This window comes from Pteropus alecto, unplaced genomic scaffold (assembly GCF_000325575.1).
Source record: "Pteropus alecto unplaced genomic scaffold, ASM32557v1 scaffold101, whole genome shotgun sequence".
In the NCBI taxonomy this organism is placed as follows: Eukaryota; Metazoa; Chordata; class Mammalia; order Chiroptera; family Pteropodidae; genus Pteropus; species Pteropus alecto.
In genome coordinates this window covers 11,048,836-11,070,854 of record NW_006432945.1, presented here as the reverse complement: position 1 = coordinate 11,070,854, position 22,019 = coordinate 11,048,836, and the positions used below count along the sequence as shown (strand labels likewise).

Here is a 22,019-nt window from a genome sequence, read left to right as displayed (position 1 = left end):
GCAAATAGCCAGGATAGTCTTGCTGAGTACCATACCAGAAATGATTTTGAGAGACAACCTTCTTTTGTATTAAGCTTTTGTCAGAATAGCTCAATATAAATTATATTGAAAAGGAAATCTTTCCTTTGTTACTCATCAGCATTTTGATGGCTGTTGTTATTGAAACAAAGTCCTGGGGAATTTGGGACTAATATCCAATTTTCTTATGTTAACAATATTAACAAGGCAGTGCAAATTTAGCTGTCGCATGTGCTGAAGTGAGCTTGCCTTAATGCTGTGATATACAGGCATTTAAATCTTTGAGCCTTCCATGAGTGTCGTAAAATGTGGCTTTAATGTTTATTTCAAAAGAAATTTTAAAGAGAAACAAGTTCTGTAATTACTTTTAAATATTGGATTGCAATTACAATGCCCTGTTACTTTTTTTTCTCATGAAATATAAGAATATTTTAACAAGAAGTTTTAGTTTCTGTTGAACCTGTCGCTCTGTTTTCACGTTTCTTTATAATTGTCCATTTGAATTTTTTAATGTGGTTATGGACAAAGGCATTCAAGTTGCTTCTGGTTTTCACTGTTGTAAATAGTGCTTTATTGAATAGCTTTATCTATATAGTTTTTGCTTTTTCTACAGAGTTTTGATGAGATGAATTTCCAGTACTGAGATTTTTAAGCCAAAATGTATGTGAGCACATCAATTCTGTATTGTCTGAAGTCTTACAGAGAAATTGCACTCATTAATTGCAATTCACTACCGTGTTCCTTATTGTTGCTTAACTCCTAGAGTATGTTTTGCAAAACTATGAAATGTCTTTAGCATAGTATTCCTAATGATGATAGCATAAATGAGTTTACAAAAGATTACATAACTGTTACTCTGAATGAGATTAGAGTAGTGAGAAATTGTCACTTTAATCCCTTGTTCATTTACTTAAAAAGTATCAGTTTCTTGGTGGGAATACACTGAGAAGATGCGTTAGGAAGCTGAATATGCCTGTAATTTCATCGAGTTTCGTAACCTCAAGCAAGGAACTAAATCTACACATTTCAGATTTTCTATTTGGGAATTATATTGCTTGGAAAGAAGCAATTTGCCTGTTTTGGGATTTAGACCCCAAAGAGTCAGATTAACTGTCTTTAGAAATTTCAGAAGAGAATAAGGAAATAATGAAGTTAATTAAGAAAAGCTGTTGTGATATATTGGATCATGAGTGATTGCACCAGTCATCATGCTAGGTAAAGTAAATAATATTAAAGCATGTATTTGTATTGTTCAATCTGAACTTTTCTATATGCAAAGCACAGGAAGGTCTTGAGGCGCACACTAAAAAAATTAACTGTCTTAAGACTTGCAGTGTTTTTGGCTTTGTTCTCCTTAAACAATATTAAGTACTATTGACATGTAGTACATTTGTAAACAGTTATGAATAGAGTTTTTTTAAAGGTATGCTTTAATGTACCTTTTTTTTTTACTAAAAACATAATTTTAATACGACCTTAATTCTCATGGAATATTTGAGTGACGTTTTAATTAAAAGCAGGCAAAGAAAACTTGATTATTTACTGTTTTAGTTTACAAATGTATTAATGTTTATTCCTGGTCTGTATTATCTCTTTGTCAGTAAATAATGGTAATAAAATTTATATATTTGATATATAAAGTAGATTAAAGATACAGTTCCTTTAACAATTTAATTAAAATCTTTTTCTAACACTAGGGGGCACTCTTGATTTATGAATTCATATCTAAATCAATCTATGCGTAGAATGTGGAATGAGATGAAATTATTTGAAAACATTTTGTTGCAAACTGAGTGTTGCCTTCAGAGAATTTGGATTATCAGGCTCGCTTTGTGTAGCAGTGTAAATATATGTTGATCTTAGTGACATCATAAGGATAGTGAAGCTTATAAAATGAAATATTGTGGATTAGAGGAAGTTAAAGTATTTTTGTGTTTTATTCATTTTCACATTATTTCTAATATACTTTTCATTAAAATTCTAGCACAGTGTTTTGCTCTTAGCAGGTACTTAGGATATATCTGAAGATATGAGGATAAATGTAAGATGTGACCGAAGGCTGCTATCATTAGTAATAGTTATTAAGCATTTGAAAACCAAAACCAGAAACATGTTTTGCCACATCTAGGACACAGATTTGAGGCATCCTCATTTCTTGTGTTTGCAGTTAGGATTTCGGTGATGCCCACCGCATGTATTTTGCCAGAGTTGTATATCTTAGGCTTTTGTCTTTGATTAGAAGACTCGTTTGATTTTTAAGCTTTGCATGGATTAAGTAGATAAAATCCGCATAATCACAGCAGCGCACTTACCGAGTGTCAGCATCGCTTTAGGTGCTTTGCACATATTCTTTTCTCCTTGCCATAACTCTGAAGTAGGTACCTGTTATCTCTTTTTTATAGATTAGGAAACAGCACAGAAAAGTTTAGCAGTGTGCTGGCTTTAAACTTAGACAGTCTTGTTCTAGTCTGTGCTTCTAAATCACTGTCCTACACTGCTCCTCCAGAGAGAGGAGACTTAGCATCGAGAGAATTATTATTGATATTTCAAACTCAGTTTTTAAAGTGGGTATGGTTTTAAATACCTAATTTATAGACACTTATTTTTCTTATGAAAAACACTTTGGAAATTTAAATTTGGAAAGGAGTCTTAAAGTCCATTTACTCCTGTCATTTTACAGAGAGGAGGGAATTCTGTCCTAGATAGGTAAAGCTATTTGTGGAAAAGGATTAGAACTTCAGGTAAATATTCTGACTTCCAGTAAAGTGGAAAGAAATATGGTGTGAAAAGAATATTTGACTAGAATTTGGGAGAGCTCGAATTTTATTCTTGGCTCCTCATTTACCAGGCTCTGTGCTTAGAGGCTGTTTCTTCGTGTTGTGTGAGTATAATGTCTTCCTTAATTAGTCTTATTGGTAGTTGTGAAGGTCAGTGAGATAATGGGTTGAAGATGTTCAATAAACTTTAAAACTATACAAATAAATATATATCGTGGTATCATTTGTTATATCTTTGTAAACTAGATTATCAGCAATGGTAAAATTAGTATTGTCGATTTAGAGATGTCATTTAGATCTCTAAAAATTTATTGTTACGCTATGTGTTACTTTGCCACATTTTTTTACACTTTTTTTTACTTAAAACTAAAAAAGTTCTTGAATTTTTCTCACAGTAAGTGAAAAATTATGCTTCTGCTTTGCTGATGAGGAATGTAATGGTAACGCGTATTGAACACAGTCTATATGGTATTTCCGGTCATGTGAAAATAGCACACAGGATTGTCCTCAAACTGCATTTAGTGATTTAACCGAAAGAAAAAAGAGTTCATTAAGTTGAAAACATTTATTTCTCGACACGGTGACAGGCATGGAATTGTTTTCTTAAACTTGCAGTAATAAACACACGTTTAAACTTCGCATTTAGTGATTTAACCGAAAGAAAAAAGAGTTCAGTAAAGTTGAAAACATTTATTTCTCGACATGGTGACAGGCATGGAATTGTTTTCTTAAACTTGGAGTAATAAACACACGTTTAAACTTTTGTGTATGTTTTACAGGAATAACGATGTATCTGTGGCCTTGGACGTGAACTAGTCTTCTGTGTTAACATAGCGTTGGGGACCGATGTTGTGGGAAGCATGGACCTAACGAACGGGCAGGCAAGCAGTGTTAACGTCGCTGCTACTGCTTCTGAGGTGAGACATTTAAGAATTTTTCTTGTATAGTTTCTTACCTGGCATTGTGACTTTTCTAGCATTATGGTTGGTCACACATTGAAATCAGAATGTGAGAGAAAGAGCTACACATTCTTTAGTTCCTTAAAAAACTCTTTTAATTGCATCATTTGCATGTTGACTGCATCTTCAAAACAGTTAATCCTTATCCACTTAAAATACTTGACAAATAATGATTACTTAAAATCCTTTCTTGGGCTTAGTTTTAAAGGACACACAAAATTTCTTTTGCGGATGTTTTTACATTACATGGACCGCGAGGGCGATAGTACAGGTGAGGCAGAGAAAGAGTCTCTTATTGGGAATCACGGAATTCTGGACACTGTCTAGATCCCTTGACTCCAGGCCTGCTGCAGGTGATCAGAGGACCACGAGCCTGGAACGTGAAGGGCGACTCCGGGACGCAGCTGAGGGAGTGAAAGATGGAGACGAAGACTGTAGTCATCTCTCCAATAAACGTGTCATCCTTTTATTTTGGCCTTACCTTTTTTTTCTATTTTGTTTTGTCCATAAATCTTGGTTACTTGCCTGCTTTCCTTAATTACTTTAGCATCTAGCTTCTATATTTTTTCTTTATTTCTCTCTCATTAATATAGGATGAGAATAATGCCCTTTAACACCTTGGCCTCAAATTTCTTTAATGATTTCAAGCCCATTTTGCCCAAGCCAGTTACTTAGGTCTTGCTAAAATCGAAATTATTTTGAGTCTGTAGTTTCAATTATTTTTCATATGCAGATGATTTCCATATTTTTATCTCTAGCTCTGGCATCTTCTATAAATTTTATTAAGCATTTCTGATGGACCAGACGCTTTACTTACAGTATCAATAAAATCAAGTTACTTACTATTATTCAGCAGTACAACCTGTAAAGAAAATAGTCCAGCCCCTTCCTCTGACTTCTGTTAGCAGCATCACCGTCTCTCTCACCGTGGGGAGACTCCACCCACAAAACAGAAGTTCAGTCTTCTGTAATGTAGGGGCACCGAGAGCACTTAGGAAGGTCACAGCCCAAGAGCACAGGCTCACCGGAAGACCTGATCATAGGGCTGAAGGCTTCTCTTCTCCCCACTCAATACCACATCAGCAGGGCTCCTGTATAGTAATAAAGGATTGCAGCCGAAAGAACTGCGAGGCACAGACTCTAGCTAAGAAGGAGTTTCTAGGGAAACCCAAAGACAACAGAAAAGACAGAAATAAAGACACCAGAGCAAATGGAACACTCAGACACCCTTAGCAACAACAAACATAAACATGGCGTAGCTCCTACCTAGATCAGCTACTTCCCTCAGTTCCTGTTACCCAACATATTATGTCTGGCTTTCAACAAATTATAACACATGCTGAAAGATAGGAAAAAAATATATAGTTTGAAGAGACAAAGCAAGAAGAGAACCAGACTCAGATTATGGCAGAGACATTGGAATTATCAGACTAGGAATTAACCATGATTAATAATACTAAGGGATCTAATGGAAAAAATAGACAACGTGCGAGAACAGGTGGATGGTGTAAGCAGGGATATAGAAACTTAAGAAATCAAAAAGAAATGCTAGAAATCAGAAGCATTGTGACAAAAATAATGACTTTGGTCAGCTCACCAGTAAACTGGTGACCAGTAGACAGTCAAGGAAAGAATCATGAGCCTGAAGATATATCAACAGGAACTTCCCAAACTGAAATGCAGAGAGAAAATGAAATGAAAAAAAAATGGAACAGAATATCCAAGAACTGTGGAACAGTGACCGAAGGTGTAACAAATGCAATATGGGGCTAGTAAAGGAGAAGAAAGAGAAAGGAGCAGAAGAAATATCTGAAGTAATAATGGTTGGGAATTTTCCAGAATTAATGACAGATCCCTTTCTTTGTAATAATTTTGACATTTTGCTGTTATCAAAAGGGAGGAGAAAAGTAAAAATGAGGCATAATGACAAGTACTCAAAACTGATATACAACTGCTTATAGGTTCACATAGATCTTATACCTTGGTAATTGAAACTTTGGTTAATTTATTGTGTTGTTAGATGTAGCCTGATATCCTGCTACCACTTAGTAGAGTGTGATCTAAATATTCTTACGGTGATGATGCTCTGATTTCAGCCAACTGGTGCAGAAAACATTTTTATCTCGTAGTACAGATGAAGTGGAAATTGAAAAGAAATAAGATTATCAGAGCCCAGAGGCTCTTTTTGTTCTACATACAGCAACAGCAAATTCAAACTTAAAACAGTAACTTTACAGCAGAAAACACATCTGCAGTAGGAAGAACAGTATCAATTGTACTGTCACAGACAACATTCACTTAAGTAAGACTGAAGTTCTGAATGTTTTCTGGTGGTTTATATTATGAAAATAATTTGTCTTTTGCTTAGTAAAAATTAGTTTTAAAAATTATAAATAGATGTATCCTTCTCTCCTAACTTTTCTTTACCCCATTTGAGAATCACTGAACTTGTTAAAATCTCTTACTTCTGTAGGAAGTGGTAGGGTGCCAGGATTGGAAAACTAGGCAGGAAAATGACTTAATCAAGAACCTAGAAGTCTAAAGTCGAGGTCGAATTTCACGTTGCTGACTCTGTCTAGCGCTCTTCCAGCTAAGCAGCTTTCCGACGTTTGTCGACCCACTGTTCTGAGTTTCCTCAGTTTTAAATGCCAACCTAATTTCTGTTACATCGACTGTGAGATAGTATTAAAAGGACCACATGTTCTTCCGTTACAGAAAAGTAGCAGTTCCGAATCATTAAGCGAAAAGGGTTCCGAATTGAAGAAAAGCTTCGATGCTGTGGTGTTCGATGTTCTGAAGGTTACGCCGGAAGAATATGCGGTAAGCCTCCCGCCGCTCCTTGCCCCGGTTTTTGCACCTGATATACACGTGCTGTTGAGTTAGAATTTATAGGCCCAGCACAGGAGATGGTAAGAAAAAGGGGGAAAAAAAATAATAGAGCCAGATGTGGGACTTAATACGGAGAGTAGCACAGTGATGGAGCAAACAGAGGGATGAAATGGGGAATTTAAGAAGAGCCGTAGATATTTTTAGAGCAGCTTCATAAGTTACACTTTCCACTTGGTGAGTAAGAAGTATTTGCCCTTACGGTAATTGCTTTTGTAGTCCCTACCTGTACCCGCTCCTAAGCCAGCTGTACTTTATTGACATGTTAGAGATATGTTAGTTTTTGTAAATTAAAAAATTGAAAAATGAAAGTTGAAGGCATTATTGCAATATCATGAAAGTTACACAGAAAAACTTTCATTTCTTAACTGACACAAGTGTTCGTTTATGTTCTCTTTCTCCTTTAACTTGTTAACAGAATGTTTTGCTCTCCTGTTATCGACCCACTCCTGCAATCCGGGAATAAACTGTGTTTGGTCATGGCATGTTATTCTTTGGGATAGTGTTGGATTATGTTTTATATCTGTAGCCATAGTGAGATAGGTCCACAGCCATGTGACGTCCTTCAGTGTGAGTTGCCACTAGTATAGTCTTATTACTTTATATAAATTAGAAAGAAAACCCTTTTATTAACATCAGATTTTATGTTACCATTTAAAGAGATATGATTCAATAGTCACAACAACACTGCTCTGATTTTTGTTTTTGATTTTGATTTAATGTATGGCCATGGCCAAATTTTCAAAATTATTTTTGTTTTCTAACTTTACCTCATTTTTCTTATGAATAGGCATGCAGTAATTAGAAATAATTATGTTTAATGGTACAAGGGCTAAATTTTCATTTCCTTAAGCCCTCATAAGATTGAGACTTTTTTTCTGGTAAAGATTTGATTATTCAGTATATTTTAGTATAGAATATAATTTTAATTTAGAATATATGTCATATCATGAAATGCCAAAGAAGAAATTGTCATTCTTTTACTTTTGATTTCAGGGTCAGATAACACTAATGGACGTTCCAGTATTTAAAGCCATTCAACCAGATGTGAGTAGTTAAGAACTTTCCTTTTATTTTAAGTATACAAAATAGGCAATTATAATATCTCGTCTCAAATTAAGAAGTTTTAGAATGATCTAATTATACTTCTTAAATTTTAAATGTTTAAAGCTCTTGATGTAACTTGTCTCTGTGTCATTCAGGCCTCAGAAACTCATGTGATATTCATAGCTATACATAGATGGGATAGATGGGATCGTTTGAATCATTTTGATTGATTTGGCTTCATCACAGTAATCTTTTCTTGTGGAAGTCTGCTCATATGATTTCTCTACTTAAAACACTTCAGTGGCTTCCTGTTGCTCTGAGGATAAAGAACATTATCCTAAGATGGTCTACAAATCTCTTGAAAGTTTTGCCTCCTCCTACCTGCTCCAGCTGCATCACACCCGTTTCCACCTCTTTGCGGTCTGGCCACACTGGCCTTTCAGCTCCTCTCACCTCTGACCCTGCGCACGTCCTAGTTAACTCCTACTCATCTTTCGTTTCTATGATCAAGACTGGCTTTCTCAGATTAGCTTTTCCTGTCTTCCTGTAGGCTCTCCCCGCACTCTACTTCTCCACCGGACTTGATGGTTGCAATTTGCATTTATGTGTTGTGATTCAACAAGTATTCACTACGTTATTCTATAGCAGGCCCTGGTTTAGTCGCTGTAGTTACAGCAGCGAACAGACTAAAATCCCTGCCCCATGGATCTTAGGAGTGAGTGAGGTGAGCTCGCGTGTCAGGAAAAACATGAAGCATGCAGAAGAGGACAGGGATGAGGACAGTGGGAGCTGGGATGTCAGGACACTGCGAGAGCCGTCACTGAGAAGGTGACCGCTGATACAGGCCTGGAGGAGCTGGGAGAGCAAGCCACGCGGGTCTGGGGGAGAGGGCGCCCGCAGGGGGGACAGCACAGGTATTCAGTACCATGAGATACTTTTTTGGTTTTTTGGGGATCAAAATACAGTGTATTTCTTTCAGTATATGTAAGTCTGTAATGGCCCTGCTTTAGCTCCAATGCTTTTTTATTTTATGACTTAGTAATGTGTTGGTGTGTTGACATTTTAGAGAGAAGAGAGAGAATTAGGAAGGCATTTTTTTAAAGGAGACTAACATGTATTATGCATCTGCCCACTGTAAGCCATTGATTATGCTTACGTGAGGGACAGGATTGCTGGGGTGAGTCGTGAAACCCAGGGCGAAGGCCAGTAGGTGAGCGTACAGCAGAAGGCGAGAGGCAGACTGCAGGCTGAGTGATGTGAGACCTCGAAAACCTGTATTCATACAGTCATCAAGATGGTATTACATCTGGCAGCGTAAACAGGACTTGGTCATATGGTAGAAAAATGTTTTCTAATTTATCATGAAATGCTTAAAACATACAATAAGGCATAAAGACCAGTAAGATGAGCCCCTGCGTACGTACCTGCTTAACCAGTAGGGCTTGGAGTCTCCCACACTGACCTCCTCTTTTCCCTTATCCCTCGGAGGCAGCCACTTCCAGTATTGATCTGTATCATTCCCGTGCACTTAGTATAGTTCTTCTACAAGTATATATATATCCCTTAGCAATATACACTACTGTAGGTTTTAAATTTTTTATGTAAATGGCATCCCGTTTTTTTGTCTCCTTTACATAAGAAGCTCAGCACTGTTGGCCAGCGTCCACGTTGCCTTATACACTCTAGGGCATTAGTTACTGAGTTAGGTAGAGCGTGAACATCTTGAAATTGTTTTCCAAAATGTTCGTACGGATATTTGGTTGCTCATTATGTCATACTTTTGCTATTGATAAGTTTAACAAAAGATCACTTAAGCCATGATGTCAGCTGCTCTAATAAATGAGCCTCATTGGTGTAAAATGGTGTCTGCCTCATTGTGTAGTTAGAATATTAATTTCACTAAAGAATGGAGGAATTCTTTAAAAAATGAAGGAGTTCTTTTTATTAAATCAAAATTTAACCTCAGATACTGTGAAAAGATAGTGGTTATCACTGAATTGAGTAAATTTATCTTCATGTTTGTCCATTATACCAGTGTTCAAGTCTCTCTCTAATAAAAAAAAAAAACTTTAAAAAGATATATACTTTATGAAACTGTAAGATCTTTGGTTAAGTTACACTAAAACTATTTAAACGAAAGCTCATTGTTATGTGTATGTAACTGTATGTAACTTATTCACATGGTGATTTATTCACATTTTCTGAAACAAAATATGCGCTAAATTTGAACTTTGAAGAATATAGATTCTGAATCCAACTGTGTGGTTTAGTGATTTTATTGGCAGGCTGGTGATTGAACCACACAAGTCTCACTCAGTTTTCTATATTGGCAGCAATTTTCGAGTACCTGGAACTTATAAGATATTAATATATAATATCTCCTATTGCTAATTCAGTTCCCTAAGTTAGACCCTGTAATTCCTACCAGTTTGTGAGATTCTGTATTCCTGAGTCTTTTGCGTCAAGTAGAATCTAGTTCATGTTCTCCGTGAACTGTTCTTGACTCACAGGAAGAAAAGGTGACTCTGAGAAGTGCAGTTCTTTTCTCAGAACGAAGCCACGTATCTGCAGTGTCTGTTCCACTCTGTACTTCAGAATCGCTCAGGGGGAAACAATCCCAAACCTTTTATTTCACTATCTGCATTGTCTTCGAGGTATCAAAAATTATTTTTTATCTTATAGAGACCATCCTTATTGATAGAATACTGACCAAACAATCTTTAAGAGCAGATCCAAATTCAACGTATTACTAAGCCGGGTTTCTCTCCAACCCTATATCACACTTGAAATCACCTCAGATGGCAAGAAGATAAAAGAACAGATTTTGATACTTGGCTTCTTTGTTTTTTGTTTTATGATAGAGAAGAATGGAAAAACATGTTTACCAATGAAAATAATTTAATGTTAAAGGACAGTTCATCGGTAATTTTAAAAAGTACTTAGAAGGAATGTAATAATATAGCGAAAAGTTTGCTTCACTTTTATTGTTTAAGGTTCTCTGTCTGAGTGATTTGCACTATATCCATTTTTAATACCAGAAACCTAGGATTCATTCTTTTCCCTTCTCCCTGCATCCTCTTTTCCTGTTCTCCAATATCTCCAATTGATTTTACCTCCTAAGTAACTTTTCCTCCTTTTCGCTCCCTGTCAACCTGAAGGATATTTATTAAGAGAGCGCAGTGTTTTTACAGGGCTGCAATCATTGTCTCCAGAAATATGAGCCTCTCTCAGTGTCTGTGCATGGTTGTTGGGCCTGTGACAGCTCAGTGATTTGTATATGTGCTGATGGATCTATCTCCATCTGAACACATTGCCCTGCTGTTTCCGTAGCTGGTGCTACAGAAGTTCTAAGAATCTTCATTTGCCCACTGGCCCCAGCAGCACTGCCAAATTTTACTATTCTCTTCTCCTCCTAATAAATAGCCGTGTCTTAGTGATGGGGAGGAAGCTCAGTATGGTTGCCGAAACCCTAATTATAGTGATTACAAAGAAGGAAAAAAGTTAGTAGTTCCATCACCTCCGCTCAACCACTGTTGATACGGCCTTACAGTTCTTACTTCTACAGATTGCTCACTGTCTCTCTTTTTTTTTCTTCTGTAGTTTAAACCAGTTTGGTGGGGCAAATTGCCCTGTATTTTACTGCCCCTTATTTTTTTCTTTTCTTATTCAGTGTCTGACATTCACAACTCTATGGGTGCTCAAAAAATCTTAATTACTTAATTTCACTTATTTTAAAATTTATTTTGAAGCCCTTTGAATTCCAAACGATATTTTTAGTGGCAAAACATAAAAGCAAGAAGCCAGAAGACTTGCATTTTTATTTCGGCTTTGTCATTTATAGAATGTGCCGCTAATAGAATCAATTTCATATCTTTGGCCTTTTCTTTTTATTATTAAATCTGTGAAATAAGGGATTTTTGGACTATTTGATCTTTAGAATACCTTCTAGGTCTTCGAGAAGTTTCTGAAAGTAGGCTAATTTTTAGTGATAACTTCAGAGTAGGGGCTGCAGTTAAGTGTAGTTCTCAATCAGTAGTAAATACTCTGTAAATATTTTGATCAAATCTGTGGGGATCTTGAGGTGACATGGATTGGTGAGTGATCATGAGGCTCTTCTAGATTGGGATTCTGTTATCCTTTCACTAGAATGTGAATTCCACAAAGGCCGAAACTTTTGTCTGCTCTATTCACTGGTGTATTTCTAGCGCCTCGCATAATACCTGTTTGACATTTGAGTTTGAAAAGTGACCATTCCAAAGCTTTATACTGTAGGCCTCCCGGCATACCATCTCCCATCATTTCTCACGTTTGGAGTCATTTCTGCAAAAAATCTGTTACCTAGTCCAAGAAAGTGACTTTTATACAGTAACATTCTTTCTGTGGAAATAGGAGTTTTTTCCCCCCCGCCTGAAATTCTGAACATTTTCAGATTTCTTTCCTAGTATGAAATCTTCAGTGGTTAGTATAGGCAGAAGTTTAGCTTAAGGATCCTGAATATTCATTAATTTCTAGTGTGAATTTTCTGGTATTTGGTCAAAGTTCAGCTCCCGTTAAAGTTTTCCCACATTTCTTATTTAGATAGGTTTCCCCAGAATGATTTCTCGATCATGAAAGTTTGGTTCTTTGAGAAAGTTGTCACACATCTGTAGAGCTTCCCTCAAGTGTGAGTCCTTCGATGCTGAGGAAGTGGTGACTGTATTCTGAAGGTTTTCCCGTTGATTACAGTCATAGTTTTTTTGTTTGTTTGTTTCTGTTTTTTGTCTGTTCTGAATTCTCTTGCTCTGCAAAGCTTGTATTTCTTCCGAAGGCATCACCTCGTTCATCCTAACGGTGGGGTTTATCCTCAGAATGAACACTCGTGTTATCCAGCACAAGATGAGTCATGACGGAATTTGCCTCCAGTCAGGTTTTCTCTCCAGAAGCGATTCTTTGGCGCCTTCATTAAGTCTTAAGTAAGGAGGGAGCGGTACAGTAGTCGTAACACTGGATAATGTTTGCCCCTCCTGTGAGGGTCTCAAGTGCCCATAACGTGGCAGGCTCTGAAAATCCTCTGACATGTATGACACTCGAAGGAAGTCCACACTTTATTATGTGTTCTGGTAAGTCGATATAATAACTTATTTAGATCATATCAATAAACAGACATTAAATACAAAGGAAGATGAAGCCCTCCTGTGTCGCTGGGATGCACTAGAGATTGAGGATAAATGCTGGCTACATGAGGAGAAGTACATACATGAGAGGTAATCTGAACCTTACTAAACCTTTTCTGAGAAACTTAAAATTGAGGTACTTCTAACAGTACGTGTAGAGCTTTCTCGCTGCAGACTTTTTCCTGTGTATGCAGAGACCGTAGTCTTGGTGACTCCCAGAGTCCCACATTGAGAATGTCCTGTTCAATGAAAATTATCATTCGCATTAGAATTAAAATGTGAACAATCCATTAATATAGCAAGAGGTTTGAAGAAAGCCGAGAAGACATATAGACTTGAATTTTTCTCATAGACGGGAATAAACTGATGGTTCTGTCAGAAGCGAGGGGCAGCTGTTCTGTCAGTTTGTGTTACTCTGGTCATCACCACGAACTTCATTGACATGGGGTAAGGTCAGGCTTCGATCGGAACTAGAGAAGATAAAGAAGGAACCTGTCGACCAGGAGAGCAGGTATTGCGTGGCATCGGGGGCAGCAGACAGCGCCTGCCTTGTGTCCGATCGCGTTATAGAGGCAGCTTTACCGTACCGGGAGGAGGGAATGTGGGCCGCTGCGTTGAAGCGAGAAGTGCTGTTCTTGGTTTACCATATTACGTTGGAGTTACATCGTTTCAGAGCTTATTGTCATTTAAAGTACGGGAATCACAGCGATGACTTCATCTGTGACTTCATCTGTGGCCACGTAGGCCGAGTGCTGACGGACACACCATGTCCCTTACAGCTCCCCGCTTCTGCACGTGAGACTGCCTTCGTCCTGGGAGGAACCCCCTCCCCACAGTCTCTTTCTTCCCTCAGTCCCTGTCACAGGCTGGTCTGTGTTGGCCTCTCCTCTTCTTCTCCCTCTAGGTGCCCCTACGGCATCTCCCTTAGAACAGTCCTTTTGAGAGTGTTGGAACCTACAAGATGAAAGTTAGAGCGAGAATTTGACGTTACAGAACACGCCTGTGAGACATAAGAGAAGCTGTGGCCCCTGTAAAGTTCAGTGGCTCTTTCCTGGGGCGGTGATCCTCAGCTGTGGCAGTTGCCTTCCCGTGAGCTTCCAAAATAAACTCGGCTGAAAACTGGGCTTAACAGTTTCATGGCTCAAAACGAGTCCATGAATATTCTTTCAAATACACTTTTCATGACTATTAATGACTTGTCTTTATATGTGTGAATTACTATTAGAAGAGTTCTCTTTACTGCCTGATTTAAAAACCAAGTTAAATCCATTTGAACAAATTTTAAGAGGCATCGAGACGGCTGTATTTCATTGAGCCTTTACTCGAATGGAAGCTTATCTACATAGCGTAGTCACTTTAAATCAGTCCTATTCTTAAGTCAGACCCTAAGAAAATATCCTTTGAATCACTAAATTTACTTCATTCAATGTTTTGGTGTTCGTGGGAGATGTTTTAGTATAGAATAACTCTTGACCAGGCCTATAAGTGTCAAATACAAGGCGACGCTGGTAGGAGAATTTATTTCTTAGATTGTATTCTAGTGTCACTTGATGGAAGATCCTAGAGTCTGAGACAAAAAGAGATCAAGACAAAGGGAAAAGCAGCTTTTTTCTGACAGAGAAATCCAGTGGCTGTTGAGATGTATAGGTGGAGTGGGTCAGGATTCCTTGAAGGCCAGCTAGCCGTAAATGCATCTAGGGTTTAAGAGGAAGGTGATGAGTGAGCTCCTGAAGTCCAGTGCAATTGCAGCTTCATAATCCATTAAATGGATTTTCGTTGCTGTTGCTTTGTAACTTTTTCTTTTGAGGTAATATGTTGGAAGTTGCAAAAAAATAGTCCAGAAAGGACATTTTACCCTTCACCGAGTTTTCCCCACAGTTACAACTTAGAAAAGTATAATTCAATATCAAAACAAGAAAATGAACATTTATACAATACATTCTCTGTAGTTCTGACATTTTACCAGATGTGTAGATTTGTCTAAGCACCACCTCAGTCCGGATGCAGTTTTCCATCACCACAAAGAGCTCTCCCTTGCGCCGTCTCCGCCTTGATAGCCACCTCCATCCCACTCCTGCCCTGCCCCCCACCATCCTTAGAATCCAGTCTGTTCTCCATCTTATAGTTTGGATTGTTTATTGTGTCACATAGGCTAGTAATGTAACGTGTCTCAAAGGGGAAATATTTTCTGAAGCAGAAACTACCATCTTAAGAGGTTTTGGAAAACCTTGTTTCTTCACATTTTCTAATTACAAATTTCTTCTGAATGGAGGGCTTTGATGGAATTTAATCCGTTTGCTCCCAAGTAAAGTGTCTACAGATACATTCATTCCCCACCACTTCCAACAGAATCTTCTTAAAGGGGCAAAGCATTTTTCCATTAAGTTAATACTGTCGAAATGTTCCAAGAATCGGACGGATTTTTCAAAATCTCTTAGCATTTATTTGAGGAGTCACAAAAGCATTAAAATTTTTTTAATGTAAAAAAATGAAGCCATAATTCACTCATATTTTTGTCTGGGTTCCTTATTTATCATAATAAACTATAATGATGAAGATAGGATCAAATGAGTTGATATGTGCCTGGCACACAATGGATCTGTATATTATTGTTAACTATTATTTTTATTGCTGCTGTTAAGACATCTGTTCTCAGGATGAAGACTTTTTAAGCAAAAAATTAGTAGATTAAATCACACAGAAAAGGTCAAGTGTATTGGCTGCTTGAAACAAACAAACAAAAACAAGGCCCGCATAGGTACATAAAGAAGACTGGGAAAATGTTTGCATAGCTTTTCTTCAGGTGGCGGGTTTATAGTCTATTCACAGCACTCCTCTACCCATTTTCTCTCTGTTTAACAAGCATGTTTAACAGACAGTTACTCTTACAGTTGGGAAATTAAAGTATTAATATATAGAAGGGGAATTAAATATACCCAGTTTTGACAAGACTGTTGTTAAACTGACACTCGGTAGCGATAGTGTGATTTTTGTATTTCAGGAGGGCAGTTTGACAGGCAATCAAAGCCTTGAAAAGCTTCATAATCTTAGACCTAGGACTATTTTTTAAAAAATGATCAAATGTCAGAAAAGGTGCAAGAATATTCATTATTTATATTGTACCCTTACAACAGAAAGATGAAATCTGCCTTATATGCATAGAGCTCTGTAATTGAGTTGAACTCTATCAAACCTTGAGTGGTTTGATACGTTCAGCAGCAATTTGGTAGAGACACTTTGATTATGGCATTAATATAAATTTGGAAATTATATTAATTGGTTAAAGACAAATTCAGTATTTACGGATTTATCCAGGAATTTTGTCCTAAAATATGGCATCTTTATATAGTTGTATAAATATGCTGTAATTTTTAGAAAGAACAAAATTTTTTTAGCAGTTTGACTTTTTTAATATATTATCATATAATGTCATTTTTATGTTAGTATCTCCATGAAATATTTTCTGGCTGTGTAGGGAGATAATGTGAAATGAGCATATATCTAGGCTGAATACCAGACCTTTTTTTTGTTTACTGTGAAGTTGCTCCTGTCGTTTTATTTTTTCCTTCAGAAATTTCAAATTTGAAACTTGTCATCTAATTTTAGGTTTTAAAAAAGTAATTCATATCTTCAGAGCATTTACTGCGTATCTACTGTGTCGAAGTGGTAACTGCCGTCTCTTTCCTCAGCGTTCCTCATCTTAGTTGTTCAGGCCAGAAACTTGAGAACCTTAGCACTTCTGGATGCCTCATCCTCAGCCTACATCGTGGGCTCCAGTCTGTGACCAAGTCCTGGTGCCTCCAAAATACCTTGACTCCACCACTTCTTTCCGTACCCCCTGACCCCGCCCTGGTCGCGGGAACCTTACCTTTTTCTTGGAGTATCGTGGTGTCGTCAGAACCGTTTCCTAACCTCCCCCTGACTCAGGTCGTTCCTTTTTGTTAGTTTCTATTTCATTTAAAAATTTTTGTTGAAGATGTGTATGTGTCATGTTTAAGAAGTCAAATATTTCAGGTATCCAGAGCACATGATAGAGCAGTACCGAAGCCCAGTTGCTCCCACCCTTCCCGCCTCCATCCTGAGCCCCACACATATCTAAGTCTCTGAGCTGTTCTTCCTTCAAGGAATTATGTCCATTTTTCAAATAATATATCTAAATGCCTATTGTTTCTGATTTTCCAACTTTGGATCTGATTTACTGACGACTATAGAAGATGATTTCACCCTCCTATATTCTCTTCCCCTGACATTTGCACAATTCACTTTCTTCTCTTTCCCATATAGTTATGTCATAGTTTCGACATGAATAAGTAATCACAGCTCAACTATTCTTTACAGTTGAGCCATGATTACTTAAATTTTGTTTTCCTTAAGCTAATAACTTTAGCTTTCTCTGTTCTTGTCACTAATTTTTCTGCCAGAAGTGAATGTAGTGAATGTGTCTTCTCAATGTGTTCAAACACTTCAGATGCTGCGTTTCATCTCTCAGAGGCAGCTCTCTCAGAATCTGTCCTCAGAGGTGCTTACTATCTGGACTGTTGCTCATAGCTTTGTCTCAATATCTCCCTTTACTGTTAATCTGGGAATTGCAAATACTTTCTATGTTGGTTTCTCAGTTTCCTGGATCCCATGTTTTTCTTTTTCTTAATTTGCTGGTTTATTTTGATGGGAACACATCCTACTAGCTCTCTGAGAATGGGGACATGGAAGACAAATTCTCTTGAGACTTTCTCGTCTGAAATGACTGTAGCATACTTTCCTACTTACTTGATATTTTTGTTGGATTTAGAATTCTAGGATTTTGAAGGCATCATTTCAGTTGTCTTTTAACTGCTAGTGTTGCTACTGAGATATCTGATACTGTCTGATCTGTTTTTGTTTTAATTGAACAGATTTTATGATCTTTGTCTCCGGTACGTGCCAATTTTAGATGCTTACAACTTGATTTGAGTTTTGTTTTTTTTTTTTTTTAATCCCTTGTAACAGGCACTAGGCAGGTCTTTTCCTTTCCTTTAAGTTCAGTGACATTCTCTTGAATCATTTTTTTTCTTTCTGATAAGTTACTTTTCTCCATTTTTATATGTTCTTTTTTAAAATTCTTTTTCTTATTTGAATGTTGATGCTTACGGGCTGTTCTAATGAACTTAATATTTTTGCTCCTATTGTTTACAAGATTTTGTCTCCTTTATCTCACAATTTTGTATATTTTTAAAATTTCTCTTACATTTTTCATTTCTAAAAGCTCTATATTTTTCTCTGAATGTTTTTTATATCCTTCTGTTTTTGCCTGATGTGAGTAATATTTATTCTCATGTATCTGAGAGTAATAATAATATCGTTTTATCTCTTTATTTTCTCAGTTTTCTTTTGTTCCCAGCCCTAACTCAGTTTCCTGAGTCCTTTTTCTTTTTTCCTGTAGATTCTGTCTCTTTCTGGTGGTCGGTGTTATATCACAACAGAGTTCTTAACTTGTCGTGAACCTTGGACCCTTTTAGCAGACTGAATGAAGCCTGTGGAACTGAACCCCGTTTTTAAATCAGCGGAAATCAGTTCTATTAAAATACTCTCATCAAAATATTTTTTAAACTATTATGCAGTAACATGTGTGCTTTTATTAACATTAAGATCCAGAAATGATGCAATAATTTTAAAGTAGTGATGAGTGTGAATATTTTTGAGATATCTGTACCTACTGTAATGTGAGATGAAAATACATGATGTGTATTAGTGGCAAAGACACAGGTGTTGCTCATTCTTCTGTATCCTGTAGCCTACACTTATAATTGAGAGGAATGTCATTTCAGTCAGAGGTTAGTGTAAAATACAAATTTAATTTTTTTCCATCCAAGGTCTTGAGCCTTTTGAATTCTATTGACAGACCTTGTGGAGGATTAAGAGCCCTTTTATCAGAGGCGTCTTCATCTGTCAGGTTACTACCCGTCAGCTCGAGGAGTGAGGCACTGGAAAGCTGTTTGGAAGCTCTGGGCAATTGAATGGGCTTCACTCTGTGTGCGGGATGCTCAGCTTTCACCATCTGTGGGTCTTTCCTTCCTCTTGGAACTCAGATCTCTTCAGAGAAGAACCCACCAAGCTGCCTGTGGAGTAGAAGTCTAGTTATCTATGTCCTCACAGACAAGTAATCGTGCCCTCTTATATTCTACTAATGAAATCTGCTTTTGTGGCTTAACCGAATGCTTATAATATTAGCTATGTTCTATTGAATAAGATTTCTAGATGGGACACAACTGTCTTTAATGTTTTGAAACCCTTAAAATAACAAAACTGGGCTATTTCTTGAATTTATGTTTAATTTTCGACTTAATTTTCCAGGAGCTTTCAAGTTGTGGATGGAATAAAAAAGAAAAATACAGTTCTGCACCAAATGCTGTTGCTTTCACAAGGAGATTTAATCATGTGAGTTGCTTATAAAATGTTGATATTTAGTTTCTGAAATTCAGTTCCTCAACATATAATTTTTCATTAAGGAATATTTTAACTTTTTATATCAATTCTGGAATATTTTCAACCAATATCTCTTCAAGTATTGTCTCTGCATGATTTCTCTTTTTTCCTTCTGTAATTCCTATTGGTTGGAAATTTGTTAGAATTTGGCATTTTTCTACCTGTCTCTTAACCTGTCATATTTTACATCTGTCCCTTTGTGCTCATTCTATGTGATTTTCTCATCTCTATTTTAGTTCATTCATTTTCTTCAAAAGTGTAATATGTTTCAAATCTGTGTGCTTTTATACTAGTATCAAGTTTTTCTTATTAATTTCTTAAATCATTTTCAATATTTTATAATTTCTGCATTATTATCTGAAATCCTTGGGGTACTAAATCTCTGTTATTTCCATTGATCTTTATTCACAGTAGTTTGTTTTCTTACGCATTTTGTAATTTGGATTGAGTGCTCACACATCCGTTTAAGCTTTATCTGTGGGAATTTCGCTGCTGCCTAGATTGAGGGTCCAGCCCTCCTGGGAGACTCTTCGCTTTCACCTGTACCAAGGGCTGCCACAGACCTAAGACTGCCTGCCCTTTATGTTAAATGTTTAGGTTAGGGATCATCCCTACTTCTCTGTAGTGAAAATTTAAGCTCAGGGCAGGTTACAAATTCTTATGAATGACTTATTTTTCTCATTCATCTATATCGCCTACATCATCTAGAGGTGAATTGTTTCAGTGTACCTTTTCACCAGAATTGTAGCCCTTTGAAGATCTCTTAGAAACAAATGGGGGGGCGGGTAGAGGTGTGAGGCCTTGTATTATATCTTTGAAAGAGTATTAGATTCTAAGCCCCTGTGTTACTAAGGGGAAATCTTCCCTTTCTTTTAACCACCACTTTGCCCTTATTTTCTTCGTTTTTGACCTTTAGGGAAATGTTATTTTCCTTTCAAGTTAGGTATATACTTAACAAATAATACTAAAACAACAGTTATCTTTAACCCAGCGTTTCTAGGGGTTTATAGCAAATAGTGTCCCAGGTTGTTTGGTTCACTGTATTTTCCAAAATGGAAGTGGGTTCAAGTTTTTAAAAATTAGAGTAAACCATTAACAGGGACACAGGGCAAACATGTCTAGTACTGAATTCCACATTTAGGATATATAGCAGTTGCTTTCAAGGTTTTCTGAGGTGGTTAGAATTTATCATCACAATAAGAGTTTTTTCTTTGCCATACAAATGCATCATATTACAATAGCTACAAATTGACTTCGGATTTTAAACACTCATATTATCCTTAAGTAAGCCAAAAAGTTGTCAGAGTCCAGTATGTCACAGTGTACCAAAAGCTTTTATCCTTCTGGATCACAATTGATCCTATAGTAAGCTCCATTACTTAATTACTCCATTACTCTAATCTCATAAGGTCACAGGAGATCTGAAGTAGCAAATTTGAAAGAAGTTAGGTTCACTCTAAAAGGTTCTTCTTTCTAGCTGCATCTTTATTTTTAAAATGAGTCTCTCGTAGACAGCATATAGTTGAGTTTTCCTTTTTTTAATTCAGTCTGACAATCATTGCCTTTCAATGTAGACTTTCAGAGGATGCAAATGTAGTTCAGAGTGTTTCCGAGGAACTCAGGGCCTGCTACAGTATCCTGTAACTCACTCGTTTGCTTTATCCTACATGTGAGTCTCTGAAGAATAATACTAATGTTAATAATACTACTGTGAACAAACACATCTTTTATAGATTTTCTGATTTTTATAATCGTACTACGTATTGTCCGAGCATATAGGCATTGTGTGATGCACTGCCTTTTAACCCTTATTTAGCCTTGGTGCCGTGAATAAGTGTATGTTTAATACTACTGTCCTTCTGTTGATGGTCCTAGTCCTTTTGCTTATCCAAAGTCCATTTGTCTGTAGATTATTCAGGAAGGGCTCATTGGAACAGTAATCTCTGAGTTCTTACATGTTGGCAAGTTTGCCTATCTTATGTATAAAATTTTCTTCTTTTGATTACATTTGATGTATTGTTCCTTTTTTTTGAGAGAGCGTTGCTGTTGAAAAGTCTGTTAATAAGTAAATTTTCGCTTTCTAAAAGATCACTTTCTCTTTTTGTCTCAATGGCCAAGATTTTTTTTTTAAGTCCAGTAATTTTATTAAACTATCTTGGTGGTGGTCATTCTGGGTCAGTACTCTAAGCGGGGTTGGCTTTAGTGAGGACTATTGACCAAGAAGCACCTACACTTAGCCTTTTTCAGCATGGTGGTCTCAGCATAGTTGACTTCTCACATGGTAGTTTAGAGACCCAGAGAGAATGTTATAGCATGAGCTTGTCCTAGAAGTCAGCATTAATTTCTTTAATCCTCTCTTCATCAAAGTACTCACAAGCCTGTCCAGATTCAATCAGAGATGATACATACCCCAATTTTAAATGAGAGAAATGACAATTTGTGGTCGTGTTTTAAAATCACCTAGTCTAAAAATTTGCCTGACATTAAATTTAATTAAGTCAATGATCATGCAGTTTAGATTGTATTTACAGTCGATAATTGCTAAGGTTGTTACAATATCTAAAGTATAACACTAGGTATATTTTAGAAGTCAACTTAATTAGAATCGGAGATATTATCACCATTAGTATCCCAAACAGGGTAACAAACATGAAGATGGCTTTTTAAAAACATATACATTTTATATCTGCATATTCATTTGTAAAATGTATGCATTG

At 36.8% G+C, this 22,019-nt stretch overlaps 1 protein-coding gene across 2 annotated transcripts in view; it reads left to right on the top strand.

Annotated features, from left to right (window-relative positions):
* The window catches only part of RALGPS2 (Ral GEF with PH domain and SH3 binding motif 2), a 119,135-nt gene that overhangs the window by 20,287 nt on the left and 76,829 nt on the right, over nucleotides 1–22,019 (top strand). For both annotated transcript variants that reach the window (XM_025043973.1, XM_025043974.1), the window contains exons 2-5: nucleotides 3,575–3,712; nucleotides 6,470–6,574; nucleotides 7,637–7,687; nucleotides 19,171–19,254. In XM_025043973.1, the coding sequence (XP_024899741.1) occupies nucleotides 3,656–3,712; nucleotides 6,470–6,574; nucleotides 7,637–7,687; nucleotides 19,171–19,254 (297 nt within the window). In that variant the 5' untranslated portion in view covers nucleotides 3,575–3,655. The remainder of the gene's footprint in view (nucleotides 1–3,574; nucleotides 3,713–6,469; nucleotides 6,575–7,636; nucleotides 7,688–19,170; nucleotides 19,255–22,019) is intronic.